This window comes from Danio aesculapii, chromosome 16 (genome assembly GCF_903798145.1).
Source record: "Danio aesculapii chromosome 16, fDanAes4.1, whole genome shotgun sequence".
Lineage (NCBI taxonomy): Eukaryota > Metazoa > Chordata > Actinopteri > Cypriniformes > Danionidae > Danio > Danio aesculapii.
The window spans coordinates 30837583-30860854 of record NC_079450.1 but is presented as its reverse complement, the minus strand read 5'-3'; the positions used below and the strand labels follow the sequence as shown (position 1 = coordinate 30860854).

The following is a 23272-nucleotide window of genomic DNA, read 5'->3' as shown; positions in this document are numbered from 1 at the left end:
GACAGCTGGAGAGCCACATGTGGCTCCCAAGCCATAGGTTCCCTACCTCTGATTTAGACAAATTTTTACAAAAGGTACATATTTGTACCTAAAGGGTTCGTAATGGTACCTCAAAGGTACTTTTTTGTTACATTTGGGTACTAATATGCACATTTTAGGTACCACTGTGGACTATTAGGGTACAAATATGTATCTTTTAAAAAGGTACTGCCCCATTGACAGCTCCTGTACCTTCATTTCTGAGAGTGTACAAAGAAAAAAATCAGGAGGAACAGAACAAGTTGTCTGTAATAAGATGTCACAGGAGGTCTTTGTACCAAATTCACAACAAAATACCAAGAGAATAAAACTCGTAAAACTGAATTTGTAAAACCTATTTGTATCAGTCATATTTAACTGTACACATGACATTTCTGAAACCTCTCGTGCTGATTTCAAGGACTACAGTATTTCGTTTCTGTGAACTACAACTCCCAATAGAATCAAGACTTGAGCGTGACGTCACACAGTCTGCATCCCAGTGTTGTGATATGGCGATCTTGCATAAAGGCCGTATTAAATCTGCAAAACCAACGAGTTATTAGGGATCTGCTGTACATAAACCGATACTGGGAGGATGAAAAAAAAATTCGGTGAGTTTGGAGCTTCTATGAATTATTATATCGCTAAAGCTGTGCGCCATATAACATGCAGTTTTGCACACAATGGATCAGAACAGCATAAGCTCGTGTTAGCGAAACATTGAAAGATTTCACTGATGTACAGGTGAACATAAAGGCCATATTTTGCTGCAGCCGTATTTATTTATTTATTTTCTTTAGTTCGTTATTAATTTGATTGCAATTAACGTGCAAAGTGGGCTGTGTCTCAAAGCCTAGTACCTTCATAGACAGCAGATGTGTATCATCAACACTGGTTTCATTCTGTTGAACGCCCAGTCTACAGGACTGCTACTTAATTCACTAAATGAAAGCCTCATTGCATAGGTTACATTTACACACATTATGGAGTATAATAGATCTAAGTATTGTTGTATAGTTCTTTATTATTTTATTAACTGCAATAGGTAGATGCAGCTTTCGAGCATGTACAGTCCAATAAATCCCAATTTTGCACTTGCTTTCCAGTTAGGCTGCCAGTTTGTCTATTCCATTCTGTGCATTGTGACCTTAGTAATTTAGCTTAGGTCATGTAGCATCTTTATTTAAACTAACATAACACAGGAGAAGTTGCCATCCAGCTATTTTTATACACATTTTAGAATATCATATAAGAATGTAAAGGAATGTGCATAAAAAACATAATATAAAAATAACCCAAGAAATGTGCAAATACTTGCACTTGCACAAACTATGAACTATAAACCCACTTACTATATAAAATGCATTTAAAAAGTCCTGCAGTTTCTACAACAAAAATCTGTTAAAACAATAAAAATGCAAATGCTGTTTTCTTCACAAATATTTTAATATTGCACAAAGTATATATTCACAACTTTTGGATGGAAACATGGCTATAGTCCAAGTAGACTATGCTTTAACAAAGAAAACTCATTAGCTGAGAGTATATAGACAAAGACCATGGTAAGATATAAGAAAGCCTGTAGTGAATTATTGAACTATTGGAGTTCTGTTGGAGAAAAACTGAATTGATGCTGGTAAACAATATGTTTGTATGTACTACTGACATCTATATCAAAGATATACGAGGCTTAGTCATGAAAATGTGCAGAAAAGCAGGTGGGATTAAATGATCTTGCCATATGTACCAATAAAACATGTTTTAAACAATTAGATGTGAGAATAGATGAATGTTTATGGAAAGGCTATTCAATTAATGAGTTCACTTTTACTATGCTAGTGATTACTGATATTTAGCCTGCATTAGTGTGTCACAAATAAGGGTTTATGGGCAAATTTACCCAGAAATAAAAAATCTGTTATTAATTACTCAATCCCTTAACACCGGAAATCTGAGAGCTCTCTCATCCTCCATAGACAGCAACTGTCATTTTTTTGTTTTATTTTAGTGGTTCAACCGTTTTCATATAAAGTTCCAAGAACACTTTTGTGTGGCAAAAGAAACAACTTTGTTTGCCTAAATCTGTGCATTTACTATATGGGCAATACGATCTTTGCGTGTTGCAGGGCTGACTCTAATAGCAGGGCTTAAATTGTGCAGTGTGAACTTGGCATAAGTCACATGGAGTGTATTTTTTTATGTTTTTGTTTTTTTAACTGGATTAATTCTTGCTAAATGAGAATCACAATTTTTTTTCTTAAAATCAAGATCACGATTTTCTCACGATTCTGTAGATGTAAAATAAAGGTTAATATGAGGAGGCTATTATTGTTATTCTCAAACACATGGTAAAACAACAACAATAATCTTTAGCCTACTGTATGTGTAGGTCTACTGTTGGTTAAAATGCTAAATTTTGTGTAGACTTAAAACGGTGGAGTTGAATAGACTTTAAATTTGTCCTTGTTGTTAATGCACAGTAAAGTGGTGACATCAGAATACAACTATTCATTATTCTAAAGTTGAATTATTATGTTTGAGGCGTATGCTTGCAATCTGTCATTGGCAACATTATTAGACCCTTTTTTCACTGGTAAAATCAGACATTTGTCATTATCAGATTCCCTCCTGCATTATATAGGCTAGAGTAGTTATACTGATTCTGTAAACATTTATTTTCATACACAACACTCTGTGTTAGCTATGAAAGAAAAAATATATCAAAATGCTTGTCTTAATAACTCTAAAATGCGATATGATCATTTAAATAATGTGCATGCTTTCGGTTTCACTTTCACTGCCGAGTGTGCTCATGTCATGGCTGCCGTTACTCTGAGGGAAAAAAAAACATACATGCAAATCATACTTACCAGACAGCTCTCAAATGATCGCTCTGTGCAACAAACTGAACGTTAATTACAACTTTATTACCTGTTACTACAGTCTATGCAGGTTCTGTTCACACATTATTCATGGGCACAAGCACCTCCTCTCAGTATCAAATAAACAGTGTGTCCGCTCATGTGTCTTTCGCGGGCACGAATACATCATTATAATAAGACAGAAATGACATTTTTGGGTAAATTATACCTTTTAAGTGTAGTATGTAACTCTTTCAACACTATTTGGAGGTGTCCATGTTGCTGAGCAACGTTTGTAAAACAATGTGAAGACTTGTGCGCTTCTCTCCTGACCTTGAAAATATAATTGGCTGAATCATAGAAATGCTGAATTAAGATTGTGTGGGGGGACGAATCAAGATCGTGATCTCGTTTCGATTAATCGTGCAGCCCTATCTGGATTTTGAACATCTTTTGACTATTGCGGTCTGTGGAGGATGAAGAAGCTCATGAATTTCAAGAATAAAGGAAAAAAAAGAAAATTGACAGTGTTTTTGGTTTCTTTTCTGGACATTTTGGGACTGTTGCTGACTGTAGGACGAGAGAGCTCAGCTTAATTTGTTTTAAAAAATATTAGATAAAAAAGGTCTCAGGGGATTGGAACAACACAAGGATGAGTCATTAATAACAGAATTTTCATTTTTGGGTGAACTAAACCTTTAATATTATCATCAGGAGTGGATTTAGGGGCCCTAAGCAATTCAGCCAAAGAAATTTTTTGCTATTTTTTTTTAATCACTTAATCTCATTTTCTACATTTTATCTTAATTCTAAATGAAAATGAAATGTAAAACATATAGAACATTTAAAAAAAAAAATTCTTAAAATGAATTGACAATTAAAAATATTAAATGAACTTTTTTTTTTAACTAAATCTTTACTTTTTTGATAGCTGGACTGCTCCATGATTGAGGACGGGGGACACATTTGCACAGATGTAATGATTACGTTCAAATAAAAAAGTATACCTTCACCAAACAAAATATGATCAAAAACGAAGTTATATATAATTCATAGGTATAATTTATACTTCTGGGTATTTATTGGGAGGCCCTCAGATTTCCTGGTGACGTAAGTGGCCACTTACCTTGCGTATTGGTTAAATCCGGCCTTGAATATTATACAGTGGTACTGTGTTGATCTGTGAAATGCAATGTGTGTTTTTTTTTTGTTTTGTTGTTTTTGGTGTGTTCCTCTTGACAATAAACATAATTTCTTTCTGTTTTAGAAAAACCTTAAAAGTTCTGAATCCAGTTAATTTGGAATTTGAGCAAAATGGAACTCACTGTTGACCCGCTCTGTGAACCAGCTATTTCTGAAGCAAACCTTGAGCACCTTTCACTTTCAGACAATCTGTCTTCTGTGGAAGCACCATTAGATGGTATTGAACATGGAATAGAGGCTACAGATCGGAACGGTGGCCTTGAGTTAAAACTGGACCTCTATGTCCCAATACCACCAATCATAGAGCCGATAACTCCTGTAGAGGAAACAGTGGAGCATTGTGTTCTTCCTGTGGCAACACAAGAGGACGACACACAACCTGAAGCCACAAAAGGGAAAACAGATGCCAATGCTAAACATTTTCAGTGTGAAAATCAGCCAAGTCTGGTTGAATCGAGCTCAGATACTGTGACAGAAGCACAATGTGAACAAGCATCCAATGAAACGGCCTCTTCAGACTGTAAGGCTGCAACTTGTGAACCAGAAGAGGCTGTAAGCTCCAAAGAAACACCAGAAACACGTGACAACATTAAAGCATCATCTCGAAGTAAAGTGTACAATACAGAGAGAAAAACCATCCCTCCAAAGAAGGACAAATTTAACCCTCTGAGAATTGACATGGCCAAAGTAATACCTCTCACCTGTAAGTTAATCATCTATTATTTGTGTATTCCTAGAATTCTTTAAGTTTTATATATGGTAAAATCAGTTTTTATGCAGATTACTGCTGTCATTTTGAACAATTCATATATACATTTATTTTTACATTAGCACGTTTTGACTTTGTAATATCATTGTAATATCAAAATGTCATAATCTACTCTTTCTGTACTGCACATCATTTTCACAATCCAAATAATCGGAAGTCATAGCCCTTTATCGGAAGTCATTTCCCTTAGAAATCACATATGTAGTTCAGGGCTGGGAGATTAATCGAAGAAAATGTTCTTGGGCATTTTGTCAGTAAAGCCGGTTCTTGTAAGCCTCCAGCATGTGCTTTTAAGATGGAGCAACATTTACTACACAAAGCCATAGTTCACTGACAAGCTAAGATTTAAAATCAAATTCAATATAATCGGTAGATAATAACATAGAGGTGATTGTTCTGTGATAATGACAGCTGTTTGCATCACTACAATGAACTAAGACTCCATGAAGTAAAGGCTGAACGTGAAATATAATACATATAATAACATGGTTTTACTCCAAACTCGCTGCATAATGTCAGTCGAGTGTTTGAAGTCTTTAATTGTGAGATGATTCCATAGTCAAGTGTTCATTAGTCAGTTAATTAGTGAATCAATTCATGTTGGCGTCAGTGGTTGTAGTGGTTAGTGCGTCGACACATGCACTCCAGTGATCACGGCGACCCGAGTTCGATTTCCACCTCGTGGTCCTATGCCCAAACCTTCCCCTCTCTCTGCTCCCCATGCTTTCCTTTCAATAATCTCGCTAAAAAATTAGTAAATCAATTAAAGCTGTTACATTTTCTGTTTATTCAGCAACCTCTATGGTGATTTCCTGGAATTAGGCTTTTCTGTTAGAGCGCCCTATGGCATTCGGAGGAGATTTACTACAGATCATACTAGGGATGTGAACCTACACTGGTCTCACGGTTCGGTTCGGTTATGATTATCATGCCATCGATTCGGTTCAATTCGATATCTCTGTGCATTGACAATGCTTTCCATAAACAATTCAATTTTTTTCTTCAACACAATAATTTTTTAAAAATTAAAATCTATAAATATACTAATATTTATACATTATTTGTAATACAATATTGTCCTTTAATACAAGCAGTAAGATATATGAACTGTATGTTTTATTTTACCTGCTCAAAGTAAACACTCTTTTGAATATATTAAACAAAACTCCAATACATGCACAAAAGACAACATGAGCATTTATAGCAAATGAACTTCTGTAAATATTATCCTGCTTTCTTTTTGAGCGCTGTTATCCCCGCTCAACAGAAAGGGCTGCGCTTGGCTTTAGAAATGAAAGTGCTGTTCACCGATGAGTCACGCGGGAAGAACAGCCGCGGTTACAGTCTATATGTGCATAATATGCGGTTATCACAGGTAATCCGTAATAGACACAGTGGAGAAAACTCACAACTCAGGCATGCTTGCGTCTGGATCCACAAGTTTCGCTTTAACAGCCGAGAGGAAAGGAAAAGTTACCTCACAAACAGGTCAGCGCAGCGGGTCAAATGTCAAAAGTGTGTGAGAGAGAGGCAGAGATGGAGTTCTACAGCATTTCTCCCCAGTAGTGAAATCGCGGCTCGTGTGCCATGCCTTCTTCAGTGTCAATGAGGACTTTCCAGCAAATTCACAAGCAGTTGAATTGTGCATAGTTTTCTACCTTTTAAGTAGTAGGAGCATTTTATTTACTCGCCCTCGCGTCCTTCGCCATAGTATTCTACTGCAACATTGCGCATAGGAGATAAATGACGTCAATACGTAATAATCAGGTATGATCTATTACTGAACCGATATGGAATCTGCATCGCAGTGCACCGAAGAATCAATTAATTTTTACACCCCTAGATCATACAGTGCTTTCCTGACAAGTTGTGCATGAGAATTGTAGATTTGTTCAATTGCATTTGCAATTTCATCACAATGAATCGCTCAGCCCTAATGTAGTTCAGATCTCTTCGTTCATTGAGTCTAGAACAAGAAAGAAAAAGATTAATTTAGTCCATGTTTGCTTATATTTCAATCTGTCACTTTTAAAATAGAAGATAAAGATAAAAAAACACCACAAAAGGGCTTTTATGGAAATTATGGAACATCCCAAATAATAGGTGCGTCCCAAATCACATACTTAGGCACTATTCTATGGCACTTTGTAGTATAAATAGTGTAAGTAGTGCATTCTCACTGAAAACTAAAAATAATCAGTGCGCTTTAAAGACTTTAAAGGTAAAAAGAAGTGTGGTTTGTTGGACACTTCACACACTCAATGGCCGATGCTTTGCACACATAGCGGAAGGGGCAGAGCATTCGGGCACTCGTGTTAGATTACATTATTTATTTTGGATTGTGAAAGCAAAATTCTCCTACAAGAGTGATTATAGCGCCTCTTGACGCTATAATAATGTCATCAGGGAAATGGTTTGAATTTCCTCTTAGTAAAAAAAAAATGTTAGTGTTCCATGTGACGACACTGCATACATATACTATGCTGTTGATTGTGTAAGTGCATAAGTGCATAGTGTATAGTGTGCCATTTGAGACAAATGTTGTACGTTGGTATTTATGCTATTAAATGGTATTTATTAGGGTATATTTAATAGAGTATTCACAGAGTATTTTATACTCTATTAATAGAGTATTTCGTCCCATACCAATACACTTCCGGTGAACGGTCAATGTGACTTTTTTCAATTTTATAAGGTTCCTTTTACAGCATCAATGTTGTAATGTAATTAAAAACAATCAGTTAATTAGACTTCAGCATTCATTTAGATGTTCAAGCGCAAAACAAGATAAAAAGCCGTTTACATGCACACACCCGTCAGGATCAGCAGCCGAGGGCAGAAACATCATTGAAAATATACTGGGGTAAAATAAATGTTCATATTTTAAATACATGTAAAATGTAATTTAATGCAGTACTACTTGAGCAATCTGAGACCCACTTTATATCATATATCAATCAGGCAGTGGAGATTTTTAAAGAAAACAGATCTTAAAACATGCCGATTTTGTTACTGCATAGCATACATTTCACCTGAAGTGCCTGACCCAGGTTACTGCAAAATTAAAAGTCCTGCATAATTCTGCATATACCCTATTGGATTGTCTAACGAAAACAAACGAAGATCTATTGAAAGTAAACCTGTTTCTAATGCCTGTAGTTTTTGTTGTTGTTGTTGACTCTACCCATTTGTTCTTTTTCTAATACATTTTGCTTTGTTTTTTTTTTCAGCATCCCAGCTTTCACTACAGTGCATGGAGTGTCACATCATCTTCAGTGACGCTAAAAGCAGAGATCGCCACATTAAATCGAGTCACCCTGCAGAGTATCATAAGAATATGCTGGGAGATGCTGTCTTTACGTGCTATGTATGTGATCAGTCTTTCACTTGCTCCACAGAGCTCATGGCCCATCAGCGCACACACACAGATACTGGGCGGTTCAAGTGCCCTTTCTGTAGTGAGGCCTTTTACACATCCTCCGAGCTAACAAGCCACAAAAGAAGATGCACTACAACAAGCATGGATATTCTTGCACAGAGTGCAGCAAGCCTTTTAAAACATTTACTTTGCTCAGATACCACCAGCGGGTACACACAGCAGAAAAGCCTTATGTTTGCCCACGCGAAGCCTGTGATAAAATATTTTCTACGTCTAAATCTCTTCGGAACCATTTACAAAAACATCAAAAAGAAGAGGGCAAGGGTGACCAGACAAATGCTTCAACCACCATTAAGAAAAAGAAGACTAAAGGTAATCATCCTAGCATTTATGTTTGTTTTTTTTTGATCAAGTAGAGATTTAATATAAATTTATGTATAGTTTAATTAGATATTATGCGGTGATGTGGAAAATAGTGGTCTATAAACAGACATATTGTAGGGATGCACTGATATTGCACGTCAAGCAGATACTCACAAGTCTATAATCAGTTTCTAAAGCTGGATATTTAAATAATATTCATTAATTCATTTTCGGCTTAGTCCCTTTATTAATCTGGGGTCACCATAGCGGAATGAACCGCCAACTTATCCAGCGTATGTATTACGCAGCGGATGCCCTTTCAGCTGCAACCCATCACTGGGAAACATCCAGGGCTTAATTTGTGCTGGAACATTCCGGACCCGGAACCTCTGAAATCTGATCCGGCACCTCATTTTACCGATCCCCCTCCTCAACCGCCCTCCTCCCCCATCCACTATTCACTTTCATTTTCTTCAGCGACTCCCCAACCCTTTTCACTTTCGTCCGCGACAACCCACCGCTCTTCACTTTCATCCTTAGTCCGCGTCCACCCGGTAAAGTCTAGATCATATACGGCCGGAAGTGCGATATGCACATTAATAAAGCAGCATTTTTTATGACACTGTATAACAATATTTAATATTTTTACAGTACTGTGATGGTTGGGGTGGGAGAAGACATTAAAAAAATACAATTTATTGGGTAATTTTATATATAACATAAATAATACTCAGTATAACAACTGTTTTTACGTTACTGTGACGGTTGGGTTTAGAGTTGGGGTGGGGTAGATGTTAATAAAATACAATAAATGGGAAATTTAATAAATAATAGAAATAATTCTCATTAACTTCCGGCCACAAATGTATCCGATCTAGCAACAACCGCGACACCCCTCTGCCATCCAACACCCCCCATCCCCCCTCCACTGTCTTGCGCAACACCTCTATATCCTTGGGTACATGCCGGATCCGTTACCCCGATTTGTTCCGGGACCTCGCAATTCACAAATTAGGCACTGGGAGCATCCATACACACTCATTCACACACATACACTACGGACAATTTTAGCATACCCAATTCACCTGTACCACATGTCTTTGGAATTGTGGGGGAAACCGTAGCACCTGGAGGAAACCCAAGCCAACATGGGAGAACATGCAAACTCCACACAGAAACGCCAACTGACCCAGCCGAGGCTCGAACCAGCGACCTTCTTGCTGTGAGGCGAACGTGCTACCGCTTCGCCATTTAAATAATATAATATATTTTAATTAAATAATCACTAAAAAGTTCAGTTTCATTTTTGAAGTCCAGTATATACTGATATATACCGTTATGAAAAATTTACACTTGTTGATAACCAGTATTACACTACCAAATTATGCATCCTTGTTTTATACTGTGATTTCCTCAATAATGTTAGATATCAAGTGTGATTAGAAGGTGGTTTACCCTTTAAATGCCTGCTCTACCAAATGGTCGACCATGTTTTGACTGTTTTAAATAATGACTGTTAAAGTCATTTAAAGAATTGAATAAAGATTATTGTTCACAAAAAAACTCAAACAAACATAATTCTGTTGCACTACTACACTTGATTTTGGTTTTATTGTAAACCAAGAAACGTGTTAATTGAGAATCTGAAATATTTTATGGCCTGCTTCCAAAAATGAAGATGATTTAGTATTCAAAAATGTTTTATTTTGATTGTTTTTAAATGAATTGGTCTTACACTTCATATTTTCTGATTTTTCATAGTATATGTATTAATTCTGGTACTTTTACCAGAAATCAATATATCAACCTCTATCAAATGGTTGATATTTTAGAAATTATGGAATGTGTTGAAAAAAATGTATTGAGTGTGTTAACTAGCGACATTAGGAGCTAAGAAATGCAATCCAATTTTTTTTTTGTTGGTGGGGCCGTTAAAGACTTAAGAGAACAAATTGGGTTCATTATAGATGACACTTGAAGTGATAGCTCACCCAAAAATGTAAATTTAAATCAATATTTACCATCCCTAACGTGCTTCCAAACTTTTTTGAGTTTCTTTCTTCTTCTTTTAAACACAAAAGGAGATATTCAGAGGAAATCTGAACAACTGTATCCTCTGACTTCTGTGGTAGAAAAAAAACAAATACTATGAAGGTCAATAATTACAGGTTTCCAGCTTTCTTCAAAAGACCTTCTTTTGTGTAAGAAAGAAACTCATATAAGTTTGATTTGTTTCAAACAAGAAAGGGTGAGTCAATTATGATGATTTTAAATTTAGGGTGAGTGTTGCTGAGCTGACCTTTTTTGTTTCTTCATACTTTTCATTTTGTTATTTTGCAGAAACAAATGAACGGAAATTTCCATGCCCGCACTGTGATGCAGTTTTCAAGGCCTCTAAAGCTCGGCTTCTTCACATCAAAAATAAACACTCTCAGAAGTCGCAAAATAGCACTGTTTTGGTGCCCCAGCCCAAAGCACCTGGACCTACTCTGGTGCACACAGCAAATGGACAACCGCCGACTCTGTTTGTGGAAACTGTAGGACCAGCATCACATCCAATGACTGCAAATAAGCTGGATGCTGTGCAAATTAAAAGACTAATTGAGAAACTTGGAAATGTACAAAAGGTAAATCAGTTGGTTATATTGCCTTTACAGCCACAACGTTTTGGTTTACCTCATCCTCAACCATTACATGTGAATTTTACTCAGCAAACACAATGTGAACAACCCAACACAGACCCATCAAATGCTGATCAAATTAACCTCCCAAATTTGCAACCAAAGGAAGCTGCTGTTCTGTCCCAAGAGGAAAAATCATTTTCCTCAGAAAATTCTGGGATCAAAGTTACACCTGTTGAACTAAGCCAAACTGAGCCACAAATGCAAATGGAAGAAATTCACCTTGAACTCATACCGATACAGACCGAACCTTCTGTTTTGCTTGATCAAACGCCTTTACAGGTTGAGGCATCTCAAAATAATTCTGTTCATGAGCTGCCACATACAATAGAGGAAAATATAACAGTCACACAAGTTAATGAAACTTTGGAAACAAATGAAGAACCACATTTAATCCCTCAACCTGAAATGGAAAAGTCTAATCATGTGGAGGGAATTGCAGCTTTGGAAAGAAACAATGACCCACCTTTAATTCTTCAACCTGAGACCTCAAAGTCTTGTCTTGTGAAAGGCATTGCGTCTTTGGAAACAAATGATGAAGTACTTTTATTTTCTCAGGCTAAAACTAAAACAAAGCCTAATCATGTAGAAGGCATTGCAGCTTTTGAAATAAACAAAGAACCACCTCAAATTTCTCAGTCTGAAGTGGCAAAGTCTCATGTAGAGGAGGGCATTGTGCAAGTTTTCACAGTAGCTTCTGAGGAAATTGTTTCCAAAACAGAAATAGCTCGTCCCACGCAAGATTCAACAGACATTTCAATAGGATCACACTTAGAGGTGATAATTAAACAAGACGATATTAACAAATTAAGCAAGCCTCAAGAACTTCTGCGAATCCAAGCTCAAAAGGAGTTTGAGTCAGAACAAGAACCATGCATAGAAGGGCCACAACCACAGCCTGATTCCCTTAATAGTGTGCAGAATGGCACAATAGTAAACCAACAAAGCTCTGTGCCAACACCAAACCAGACTCAAGCTGGGTTACAAGATAGCACTTTTGTTCAGAAGAAACTTCCAACAAAGAAGAAAAGATCCAAGAAACAATTGGGGGATGAACTAGAGAATAAGGAACCGAGTAAAGAAAGTGACAATATGGCAACATCATCCAAGAAAGTCAAAACTTCATCAAAAGTCAATCCTAAGAAAAAAGAAAATGCAAAAAACAAAAAGCTTGTTGTAAGGTTTGGACCAAGTGAGAAGAAAAAATCCTCTAAACCGAAGGTGATTAAAACATCTAAAACAAAACAAAATCAGAACCAGCAAATTTGTGATCAAGGTCAAGTGCCTGCTTTGTCTCAGAATGACAGTAAATTGGATTCTAACCAAAAATTGCAAAAAGATAAAAAAGGAAAGGGGGTTGAATCTCCTTCAGGAGCAACAGTGAAGTCGGTGGGTCAAATTAATAATGCAACTGACAGTGTTTTGGTGGCACCAGAAGCAGCACAACAAGGGAAACCTCAAAAGAGAAAATTGAAGAATCCAACCAATTTGGTCAAAAAGGCAAAGTCCGTGCCAGAGGCTCAACAAGATAAACCAGCAGTGCATGTGCCAAAGAAAAAGAAACAAGCTAAAATTTCTGAAGACGTCGGTGCTAAAAAACCCAAGGTTAGAAAGACCCAAAATGATCATTTTCAGAAAAAAACACAAAAAATACCAAAGCATAAGGTAAAACAGGCAAAATCTAGTCCTGGTGTTGCAGATCAGGCTCACTTAGAGAAACAAGCTTTGCTCTTGTTAAAAGGCCACAAGCAACCTCAGTTGAAGGTACACAAGTTAGATGCCACTGAACTTGAGAAATCACCCCCAAGCAAGAATGATAACAAAGTACTGCAAAAAAACAAAAATGCAAAGAGTAAATCCTTAAATGCAGCACACCAAAAGAAAAAAATGGCAGGTGGAAACAAATTGTTGGAGCGTCAGGGAGAGTGCTTGTCTTTGGAAATGCCCCTTGTTGAGAATAGTCCAGATTCTGTGCCTACAAAGCCCAAAATTGTACGGAAACGCAAAGCTCCTATAAAGATGGACCAGGAAATAGCTTTGAGCCCTCCATATTCTCAACTTACTCTTGGGTGCCAAGATTGTGGAAAGACTTTTTCAGAGGTGTCGGCTTTGCAGCAACACATGGCATCCTGGCACTCTGCTGGAAAGTTGGCCTTTTCAGATGAAATGAGTGTTGCTAAAAAACGTGTCATTCAAACGAGCCCTAATGAGAAACGTATGCTATCTAATGTCTTTGAAATTCAGGTTGCAACAGACTGGGATATAGAGACTGAAGTGGGTGAGATTGTGGGTGAAAGACTGTCGTTCCCAGCATTAAGTCCATCTCCATCTTTGACACTTGCTTCAAATTGTGCTGATGGAAAGGAACAAGAAGGAGACAAAGGCGCTGAAGGAATTGCTCTTGGGTTTGAGGAACATGCAGAGAAAAATTCTTCTGAAGTGTTTGAGATCTCAAAGTCATCAACCCCAGCATTAGTCAAAAGCATCGTGCCCCGGGAGATCACTGAAGATGCTGTTGAGAGTGTCTCCGTAAAAGAGCAAAGCAATGAGTTCAGTCCTATCACAGAAATGTCTTGCGACAAAATCAAAGATGCAGCGGAGGAAGAAATTAAAGAAGAACTGCCCTTAGGGGTGAGTTTAATCATGGTTGGAGACCAAAATGCAGAAGAGAACCACAACACTGTCTCTCAAGAGCCTGAAAATGAAGGGAGCAATCCATGTTCCCAGTCTCAAGAGCCTGCAAAAGATGCAGAGACCGTTTTGAATCAGAATGTACTTACTGAGCCAGAGATTAAGCAAGAAGAGGAGGAGGTCCTTGTCCGCGGAGCTGATGATCATAAAAGAGTGATTGGAGGGAATTTTGTAAAGAAAGGTAAGAAAGGGGTTGGAAGAGCCCGGGGCAAGAAATCAGTTGGAAAAAAAACTAGCACAGAAAACAGAAGTAAAAAGGACATAGAAGGAAATAAGGAGCCAGAGGAATGCCAAGTTCTGTATCACCTCTGTATAGTTGACAGTCCAGAAAAAAAGAATAACGAAACGGACAAGAATGGAGTTAATGCCTCTGAAACTCCTCAAGCATCAACTTCTGAGGAGGCTCCTGAGGAGCAAGTGGTTTTTGAATTGGACTCTGTTACCACAAGTGTAATGGATATTGTCAATTTTGAAAAAGGATCATTTGAGACATCTAGAGAGCTGGTCAGAGAAGGCAACTCTCCTGGAATCATACTGGAAAAATTCTTGACCGCTCGTGAGAGAAATATGGAGACCCCAAACATCCAAAGTCCAGTTAGACAGGTGAGTGTTTCTGCATGTTTTCTGACTTGTCAGATGCATCGACCTTTTGGCCAATATGGTTCTGTAGACATGCTGTAGCTCCTCCCCCTATTTCAAAAAAAGCCAATAGCGTTTCATTTTATCACCGCTCTGCCAGTGAGAGTGGTTGAGCTAAAGTGCATCAAATGAAAAGCAAATAAGAAGTGTCTTGAAGGGGGCGGGGCATGTCAGATACTAGAGAGCATTTGATTGGTTATGATTAGATGAGAAACTGTAGTATGAGGTGACGTTGATCCAAATTGAGTGGAGGTGACAAACTACAAGCTTTACCTGTTTATATTGGTTTTATATTTGCTAAATGCAAATTTTGTCACTGTTTTGGAGCACACTAGCTTATATAGATATCCTAATAACGAATAATACTGATACTGACATCTAAAAAGACTTTTATTTTCATGAGACCTTTAAACAGCTTAATACTTATCATATTGTTTGATCTATGATGGGTAATGGGCACCGCCATGTTAATCTATGCTGCAGGAGAGATCAGAGCTACTGGATTTACACCATGTTAATTCATTATTTTTTTCCAAAATACATGAAGTGGCTGTTTAACTGGGAGAGGAATAGAGTATGTTCTTTTAACATTAACAATGTTTATCTTACATGGCACAATGTCCAATTACATTGAGATATAATTATTATTGCCATCACCATTGACTTCAACACTGGTATTTTAGCCTGATAGATTGTAATTAATGAAAAATAAGTGTACCTCTTTCTATGCCTTTGCACGAGCCATCAGATTTGAATTAACAGTGAAAAGTGAAAGGGTTAAGCTCTTTTATAGGTTATTGACTGTGTTGTGTAATGTCTTGTTTTCCACTAAATGGTATGGTTCTGTACAGTACAATATGCATACAATAAGCTGCTTTCCAATGTAAGAAATACTAAAATAGCAACTATACCATAGCCCTTTTTTTTCTTTCATAAGGGTACGTGGCTCAACACTGTGGTACCAAATGTTTCGAGCTAGACTCAGTGCTAAACATTATTGGTTGACAGATAATCAGATAATCAACTCTTGCACATATGACAAGTCAGGGAAATGACAACAAAATGAAGTTCAATTTTTGGAATACACAGCCGAAACACAACAATAATGTAATAACTCGATGACGGCATGCAGAAATGAATCCATCCTCAAACAAAGCTTTTCTCTTTTTGTGACAAACATCCATTTGAAAAGAAGCAAGAACATGATCTGCTGTATGTCCTCCATTGTTGTTTATGGAGCACACAAGCATGAGTGGGACTGCTTCTTCTCTGTGTGCATTTCTATGTTTGAAGTAATGAACTTGACTGTGCAAAATACACAATATGTAAACAACCTGTAAGGCTTCTTCTAGTAGGAATGATGTTAATCGCATATTTCTAGCGAACACCACACATTATTTTCTATTGTGTAAGTGTAAATGATTAAGGTCACCCATACATAATCGTACTTTACTGTCCTGTACCATTCAGTGTAAATGAGGCATGATTTACAAGTGTATCGTTGATTACCTAATGTTCTCTTTAAAGGCAAACTCCAAGATGGATACCAGTAAAGTGATTTCAACCGGCACCTCTTCTGATGTGAAAATGGAAGAGCGTTCTACAAATCTGGTTCAGCACAACCTGACTTCTTCTGAGGGTGGTTCATTACGTGGAGTACAAATGTTTTTGGTGAAAGCAGAAGACCACGTGTCTGCAACTGAGATATTCCAGACACTCCAGCCAGCACCACCTCAACGGGTTGCATGTCCAGGTCAGTTTTGAACAAATGATAAATAGACTTAACTGTTAGAGTCTGGTTTGCTAATTAGTATATCAACTGATATGATATAACCTGATCCAATATATGGATGTGACTTCCTACATTAACTCTGCCATGTCATCTCATCTATCTCTGTGCCAATAGTCACAAGCACATGCACACAGCCACATTGACAGCTACAGATGAACAGGCGCAATCATTTAAACTTTTCCTGACAATAACGACTAGTTAGGAGAAATAAAAATGTTAGTCATTGGTAGACCCACACAGAATCTGCGCTCGTAGAAATCAGCAGATTTTTAGCCCATCATGGAGTCTATTTATTTACTTGTGTAAATTTGTGTACATTTATATTATATTAATTTCAGTAATAATATTGACTAATATGAAAGTTTTCATTTGATTTATTTACAATAAAGTTTGTGAAGTAATGTTTTCTGTCTTTTAGTAGAGATAATATATGAGACTTGCTTTGTTTACCAAATAAGTGCTTCTAATTGGATTTGCATTGTAAACATTAAATTTAAAAAAATAATAATAAAAAAAAAAAAAAAATATATATATATATATATATATATATATATATATATATATATATATATATATATATATATATATTTATATTATTATTATTATTATTATTATTATTTATTTTATTTTTTATTTTTTTTCATATATTAAGTTTTTAGTTACGATATTCCCAAAGTAATTCTAACAAATTACAGTAATTAAACAAAATTCACAACAGAAATAGCAAAAAATTTCCACAGATTCTGTCTGGCCCAAGTAATTGGTTTCAAAGATATATAATCTATTTGATAGCAAGAAATAGCTTATATGCTTGATAGAATAACTCGATATATAGCAAGTATAGCCATTAAATGCTGTCTAAATGGGAGCATTTAATACCTCAATGATGTTAATGTAAAGTGTACATTACCATTCTTGCCCCTGTTGCACAGTATTTTGGGGGAGGAGGACAAAAAGTTTTGCCCAAAACTAGTTATAGGGGAAGGCCAAGTATCTGTTCTAATACAGTAGTATCAATGATCACTATCAATGATAAACTTCACAAAATGAAATATGTTTGTTTGAAATATTTGTCCTTTTATCACGTTTTCTTTCATGTGTATTTTCTTTATTACCGTTTAATTCATTGGCTTATTAATTTATGTATTTTTGCTTACACGTACGTTTCTATAAAATAACATTTTCAAAATGTCTTCAACACTTTATCAAAGAAAACATCTTAAATATTAATACTTACTGACATGTAATTCAACACTTATAGTATTCTGTGCCTGTTCTTCCATTTTTTTATGCTAAGTTGAATATTTTAATTCTTTCAGATAAGGCTGCTGATAAGACTGTGGTGCCCATTCAGAATTACAGCAAACAATGTATATTTTATCCCGTTAAAGAGGAAGAGAGGGAACTTTTAGTGGAGTCTCCTCCTGCAGCTCAAACAAGCTTGGTTTCTAGAGAGCACACAGGTAAGACGCACACAATTTTGGATTTTGTAGGATATTTATATAAAGTAATATAATTTGTGTGAATACATTTCTTTTGAATGCTATTATTAATTAGTCCCACGTGTAACACACAGGGGCTTCATCTGGACTTGAAGAATGTGAGGAAATCAGAGTGGATTCAGTACAAATGGACATGCAGCAATTGTACACAAACTCTGAAGAGGGTAAATAAAAGCATGACCAGGTTATGTACAGTTGAAGTCAGAATTATTAGCCCTGTTTATTTTTTTCCCCAATTTCTGTTTAACAGAACTTTTTTCAAAACATTTCTAAACATAATAGTTTTAATAACTCATTTCTAATAACTGATTTATTTTATCTTTGCCATGATGACAGTAAATAATATTTGAATAGATATTTTTCAAGACACTTCTATACAGCTTAAAGTGACATTTAAAGGCGTAACTAGGGTAATTAGGTTAACTAGGCAGGTTTGGGTAATTAGGCAAGTTATTGTATAAAGATGGTTTGTTCTGTAGACTATTGAAAAAATATATAGCTTAAAGTGGCTAATAATTTTGACCTTAAAATGGTGTTTAAAAAAATAAAAACTGCTTTTATTCTTGCTGAAATAAAAGAAGACTTTCTCCAGAAGAAAAAATATTATCAGACATACTGTGAAAATTTCCTTGCTCTGTTAAACATCACATGGTTAATATTTAAAAAAGAAAAACAAATTCAAAGGACTTCAACCGTATATATAATATGTGGTCTGTTCCCTGAGGTCAATTAAGAATGTGCTTCACTGTTTCCATAGGTGATGTTATTTCTGAACAGCAGAGGACTCAAGGGTTTTTAGAGTTTCTTTCTGAGAATACGGATGCAGTTGATGCAGGTAATATCCATTCTGAACCAGAAGCTGAAACTATCGTCCTCTCCTGTTACCATGGAATACAGAGTAATGGGACAGTACATCATAACGGCACAGAAAGAAGTGATCCAAGTGGTAGAGCGTGAGTACTGTTGGAATAATGATAATAATAATAATAATGTACCACATTCAAATTACTGTCACTCAGCAATCTTTAACAGTTTTCCCCACTCTTCTTTAGAAATGTTGGTGCTTCTCCAGTGAGCCACAGAGAACCAGAGAGGCAGCTATGGACGCCCATTAACTACTTCAATAAGTATTTTAATTCGGACACGTGGAAGGAAATTGCTGTTTGTACAAGTGAAGCCTCAACTCTGCCAAACCCTGTTACAGAAAAAGAGGTTGCAAAATATGTGGGAATACATATTGCAATGGGAACACTGAAGGTTAGTCATTACATTAATGTAAGACACCATAAAAATGCTAAGAAAATAGCATAATTCTCAAATGATGGTGACAAACATCTTGACATTTCAATCATTGTCTTTGATATTTCAGCCATGGAAAGGGTAGCATTCAATCATATGATTTGGATTGATTTTATATTGTTTTGTACATGTTTTTATTACACTTATGCTGATTCATTGAGTGCCCTGAAAAACAAAACATGCACCTACACCATTTTATGGCATTACTGTTTATTTATATATTTATTACTTGTTTTGTTTTTCTGGGTTAAGTGCATGGCTTTAAGCTGCATTCAAATCTGAGCACTTATGTTAGGATTGTATGAAACCCTTCCCTATTGTTCCATCCCGCTCTACATCAATGTTGACAGAGAGAGGAGGTGGTTATTAGTGGCTGTTTGGATGCATTCAACCACAAGTGGGTTTACTATACAAAAGTAGTCCAATCTAACCTGTCTTTCTACTACCTCAAGCTTAAGGCATTTCAAATCACAATTCTACCTATATTAAGCAATATATTGTCAGTTATTTTAAAACAGATTTTCTCATTTTTTTAAAACATACTTTAAAAGGCACCTATGATGAAAATTATCTTTTGTAAGCTGTTTGGACAGAACTGTGTGTAGGAATAGTGTGTCCACAGTCATATTGGAGTGATAGAAACGCAATCAGTCTCTTTTTTAAATTTCTTGACATTACAATAGGATCCAAATCCCTCCCATTTTGAGGCCCACCACAGCGTGACGTAGGCGTACGGTTTCCCCGCCCACCGAATTGACTGACAGCCGCATATTAACATGTTTCCGTAGTAACACGTATAATCATATCCACAAGACAGGATGTGCGCAAAGTAGCTGGAATTAAAAGATCTGTTCAGCTCTCTGTGATCATCAATCATTATCAAACGTGATCAAGAATGAGTTTTACAAGTTTAAAACGTTTTTAAAACAGTGCATGTTTGTAATGTACAGCGATTTTTACCATCTTTATCACCACCGCCACGTTTCAGTACAAGAAGACGCCTCAATTCCAGTTTGTAGACATTAAATCAGGTTTATTTTGTAAATTAACATTACGGATCTCCATACAGCAGTGGATATTAACATGTATCTTGTCACATTTGTGTGCAAAAACAATGTAAAGTTAAATGTGCATGCTGTGTGCAACTCATCATTGCAACTCCACAACAAATACATTTAATAATCATTGGGAAAATTCTTACTGTAGTATTTCTCACAACAGTTACGTGAGCTCTGCTTCCTTCATGTCTGTCACTGTGCTGTTTATCTGATGTTGCTGAAGCTGAGATTGAGGCACACTCTGAGAGGCACGTGGGAACGGTGGGCGGGGAGAACTAGCATTAAAGGCACAGGCAACAAAAACAGCTACATTGTGTTCAGAGCAGAAAATCCCAATGATCTCAAAGGTCTAATAAATAATCTGATGGGTGTTTTGAGCTGAAACTTTACAAGACACATTCTGGAGACACAAAAGACTTCTCTTAAATCTTGAAAAAAGGGTAAAATAGGTGGCATTTAAGGAACAAAATTACATTTATTTTATATTCAAAATGTAATTGTAATTAACATTTACATTGTTTAAGAGCTAGTTTAGTTTGATAGTTGAAAAGTCTGATTATTGTCACCATCTGATAGTTCAATAGTACATTTGACTGTTCACAATAAAACTGAAATGTTCTCCCTCTCTTTTTCTCTGTTCTCCTTCCCCAAAAAGTTTCCAAGCACTAAGCTCTACTGGGAAGATTACACACGAGTACCTCTGATCTCCGATGCCATGTCGGCTTCCAGATTCTGTGAACTTGCTTGTAAACTGAAGCTGGTTGTTTCTGATACATCTTCCACGGAGTTGAGTATTGATCAGCATTCTGAAGAAAGTAACAGAGAGCAACCAGGACAGAGTAGCAAGGCAGCACATGGTTGCACAAACTCAAAGACAGATCCTTTGTGGAAGGTAATGCCATTGATTAGAAGAGTTCAAGATGGATGCCAGGCACTTGACCGAAATGGAAGCTACGGGGTCGACCAGTACACCCTTCCTTTTCAAAGACACCCTACGCATTCATTACTGCACACAGTTGTCGTAAGTGGTGGAGGGTTAGTTTTGGACTTCAGCTTGAGCATAAATGACTCCAATAGAGAAAACGTAGTTGAAAAAATGGTCTCTAAAGGGAAGGAAAGGAACGAAGGGATGGTGTTTCTTTGCAAACCAGAGCTTTCCACACCTTCTATGCTTGAGCATCTTTTAGAAGCGGGTGTGCAAAGTGCTGGGAAGGTCGGCGGGGCAAGAGGGCAAATAGGTGATGAGTTTGTGAGCTCAGACGGAAAGCTCAAACTTTTCAGATGTCACCATGGGTTTATCCTTTCAGCTGTGGTAAAGGAAAAGCCGCGCTCCACATCTCTCGTCAGCGGCTTTGAGCGAGCGATTAAAGCTGCGAATCTCAACCGTGATTTAAGAAGTCTTTATCGTACTCCTTGCACAAACTCGGCCATCAGCGCTTGGCCACAGTCTGTCCTCTGGGACTTGATCGATCTGGTGTTGGTAAACGCATGGATACAGTATAAGCAAGATCACAGCGATATTACCGATCTTTTATCTCTCATGTCGTTTCGTTTGGAGGTGGCCAAAGCGCTGATTCTCTCCAGTGGTGTTGACGCACAAGACTCATCGCCTCCCTGCCCTCCTGCTCCCAAAATTCCCAGTTCGGATACAAACGCTCGACCTTCTCAGGTTCTTGACAGCCCTTTGCCTGATGAACACACACGGTACGATGGCTTCGGCCACTGGCCAGAGCAGCTGGCTGAGGGCGAGGAGGCAAGGAGGTGTCGATTTGGAGGCTGTGAGAGAACATCTCGTGTGCGGTGTCTTAAATGCTGTGTGTACCTGTGCATTTCCCGAAACCACAATTGCTTCCTGAAGTTTCACAGTCAGGGGTCTTCATGAGGCTCACAAGCTGTGTTCTTTTCAATTTAAAGGGGCAGTTCACCCAAAAATCTAAAAACTGTCATCAATTACTAACTCTTTTTTTGTTGTTTGATTGTTTATTTATTTATTTGTTTATTTGTTTTGTTGAACACAAAATAATGTTGTTAACCAATTACCATTGACTTGAGGGGGAGTAAATTTAGATTTTTTGGTGAACTATTACTTTAACATTTTTACTAATTGTATTAAATAATACAGATAAGCAAGTTTATTTGTTTTTTTTCAGCAAAAACTCAAGCCATCCTCCCATATTTATTATAGTTGTGTGAAAATGACTCTGTTAAACCCATTTGAATGTATAATGAATATTACACTGTGCTCTATGGTTTTGTTCTAACCAGAAGTTGTATTTAATTGGGTTTTGCATCTTGCAAACAGTCTTTAATTCTATTCAGCATTTAATTTAATGCTTTAATTCAGCATTCTATTTCCTAAAATGGAAAGGTTTAAAATGAATGAAGCACATCACATGACAGGGGGAAAATATGTATATCTTGACCACTAATTAACTAATTTGTTTCCATAACTATTTATTTAAATCTAATTGTCTTAATTTGTTATCTAAAACGTTCCTTTTAGTTGACAAAATTAAATTTAGTAGGGTTCTAATAAATTATACATTTAATTATATTCCACTAATTCATTTTAAGTATTCTGTGTGCATGAAATAATTTTGGCTATGTCATAATTTGTTGCCTTGTATTTAAATTAAAACAAGGTAACAAATTAATTCAGTATGGCCACTATTTGCTAAAACAGGGTATTAAATATAAAAATTTGGGAATTCTTATTTCATGATGACAAATTAAAAGTAGCGAACAAATTGATAAAAATGAGAATAAATTCTTGATTTGTGGTCACTATAAATACGTAATATATTTTAAATCATGTCATACAGAGTTTTGTAAGAATGTTACATTTCATTTTGTGGCTTTTTTGAATTGTTCTTGTACATTGGCAAAGCATTTTCTTTTTATTTGTAGAATAAAATCCTTTACATTTTGAACGGGCTCAATCTTCTTGTTATAATCACTTTTATCCAGTGTAATATATACAGTTTTAGTATAGTTCCTGCAAAAAATAAATTATG

The 23272-nt window shown here is 36.5% G+C and overlaps 1 protein-coding gene across 1 annotated transcript; it reads left to right on the top strand.

The window, feature by feature from the left end:
- The first annotated feature begins 521 nt into the window (after positions 1 to 521).
- LOC130243391 (uncharacterized) lies at positions 522 to 23136 on the top strand. Its single transcript, XM_056475552.1, has 10 exons — positions 522 to 632; positions 4150 to 4788; positions 8085 to 8605; positions 10937 to 14571; positions 16135 to 16360; positions 17719 to 17862; positions 17976 to 18065; positions 18659 to 18854; positions 18954 to 19158; positions 20914 to 23136. The coding sequence occupies exons 3-10, from the start codon at positions 8359 to 8361 to the stop codon at positions 22138 to 22140; spliced, it is 5970 nt and encodes a 1989-aa protein (XP_056331527.1). The 5' UTR covers positions 522 to 632; positions 4150 to 4788; positions 8085 to 8358; the 3' UTR covers positions 22141 to 23136.
- Positions 23137 to 23272: the final 136 nt, after the last annotated feature.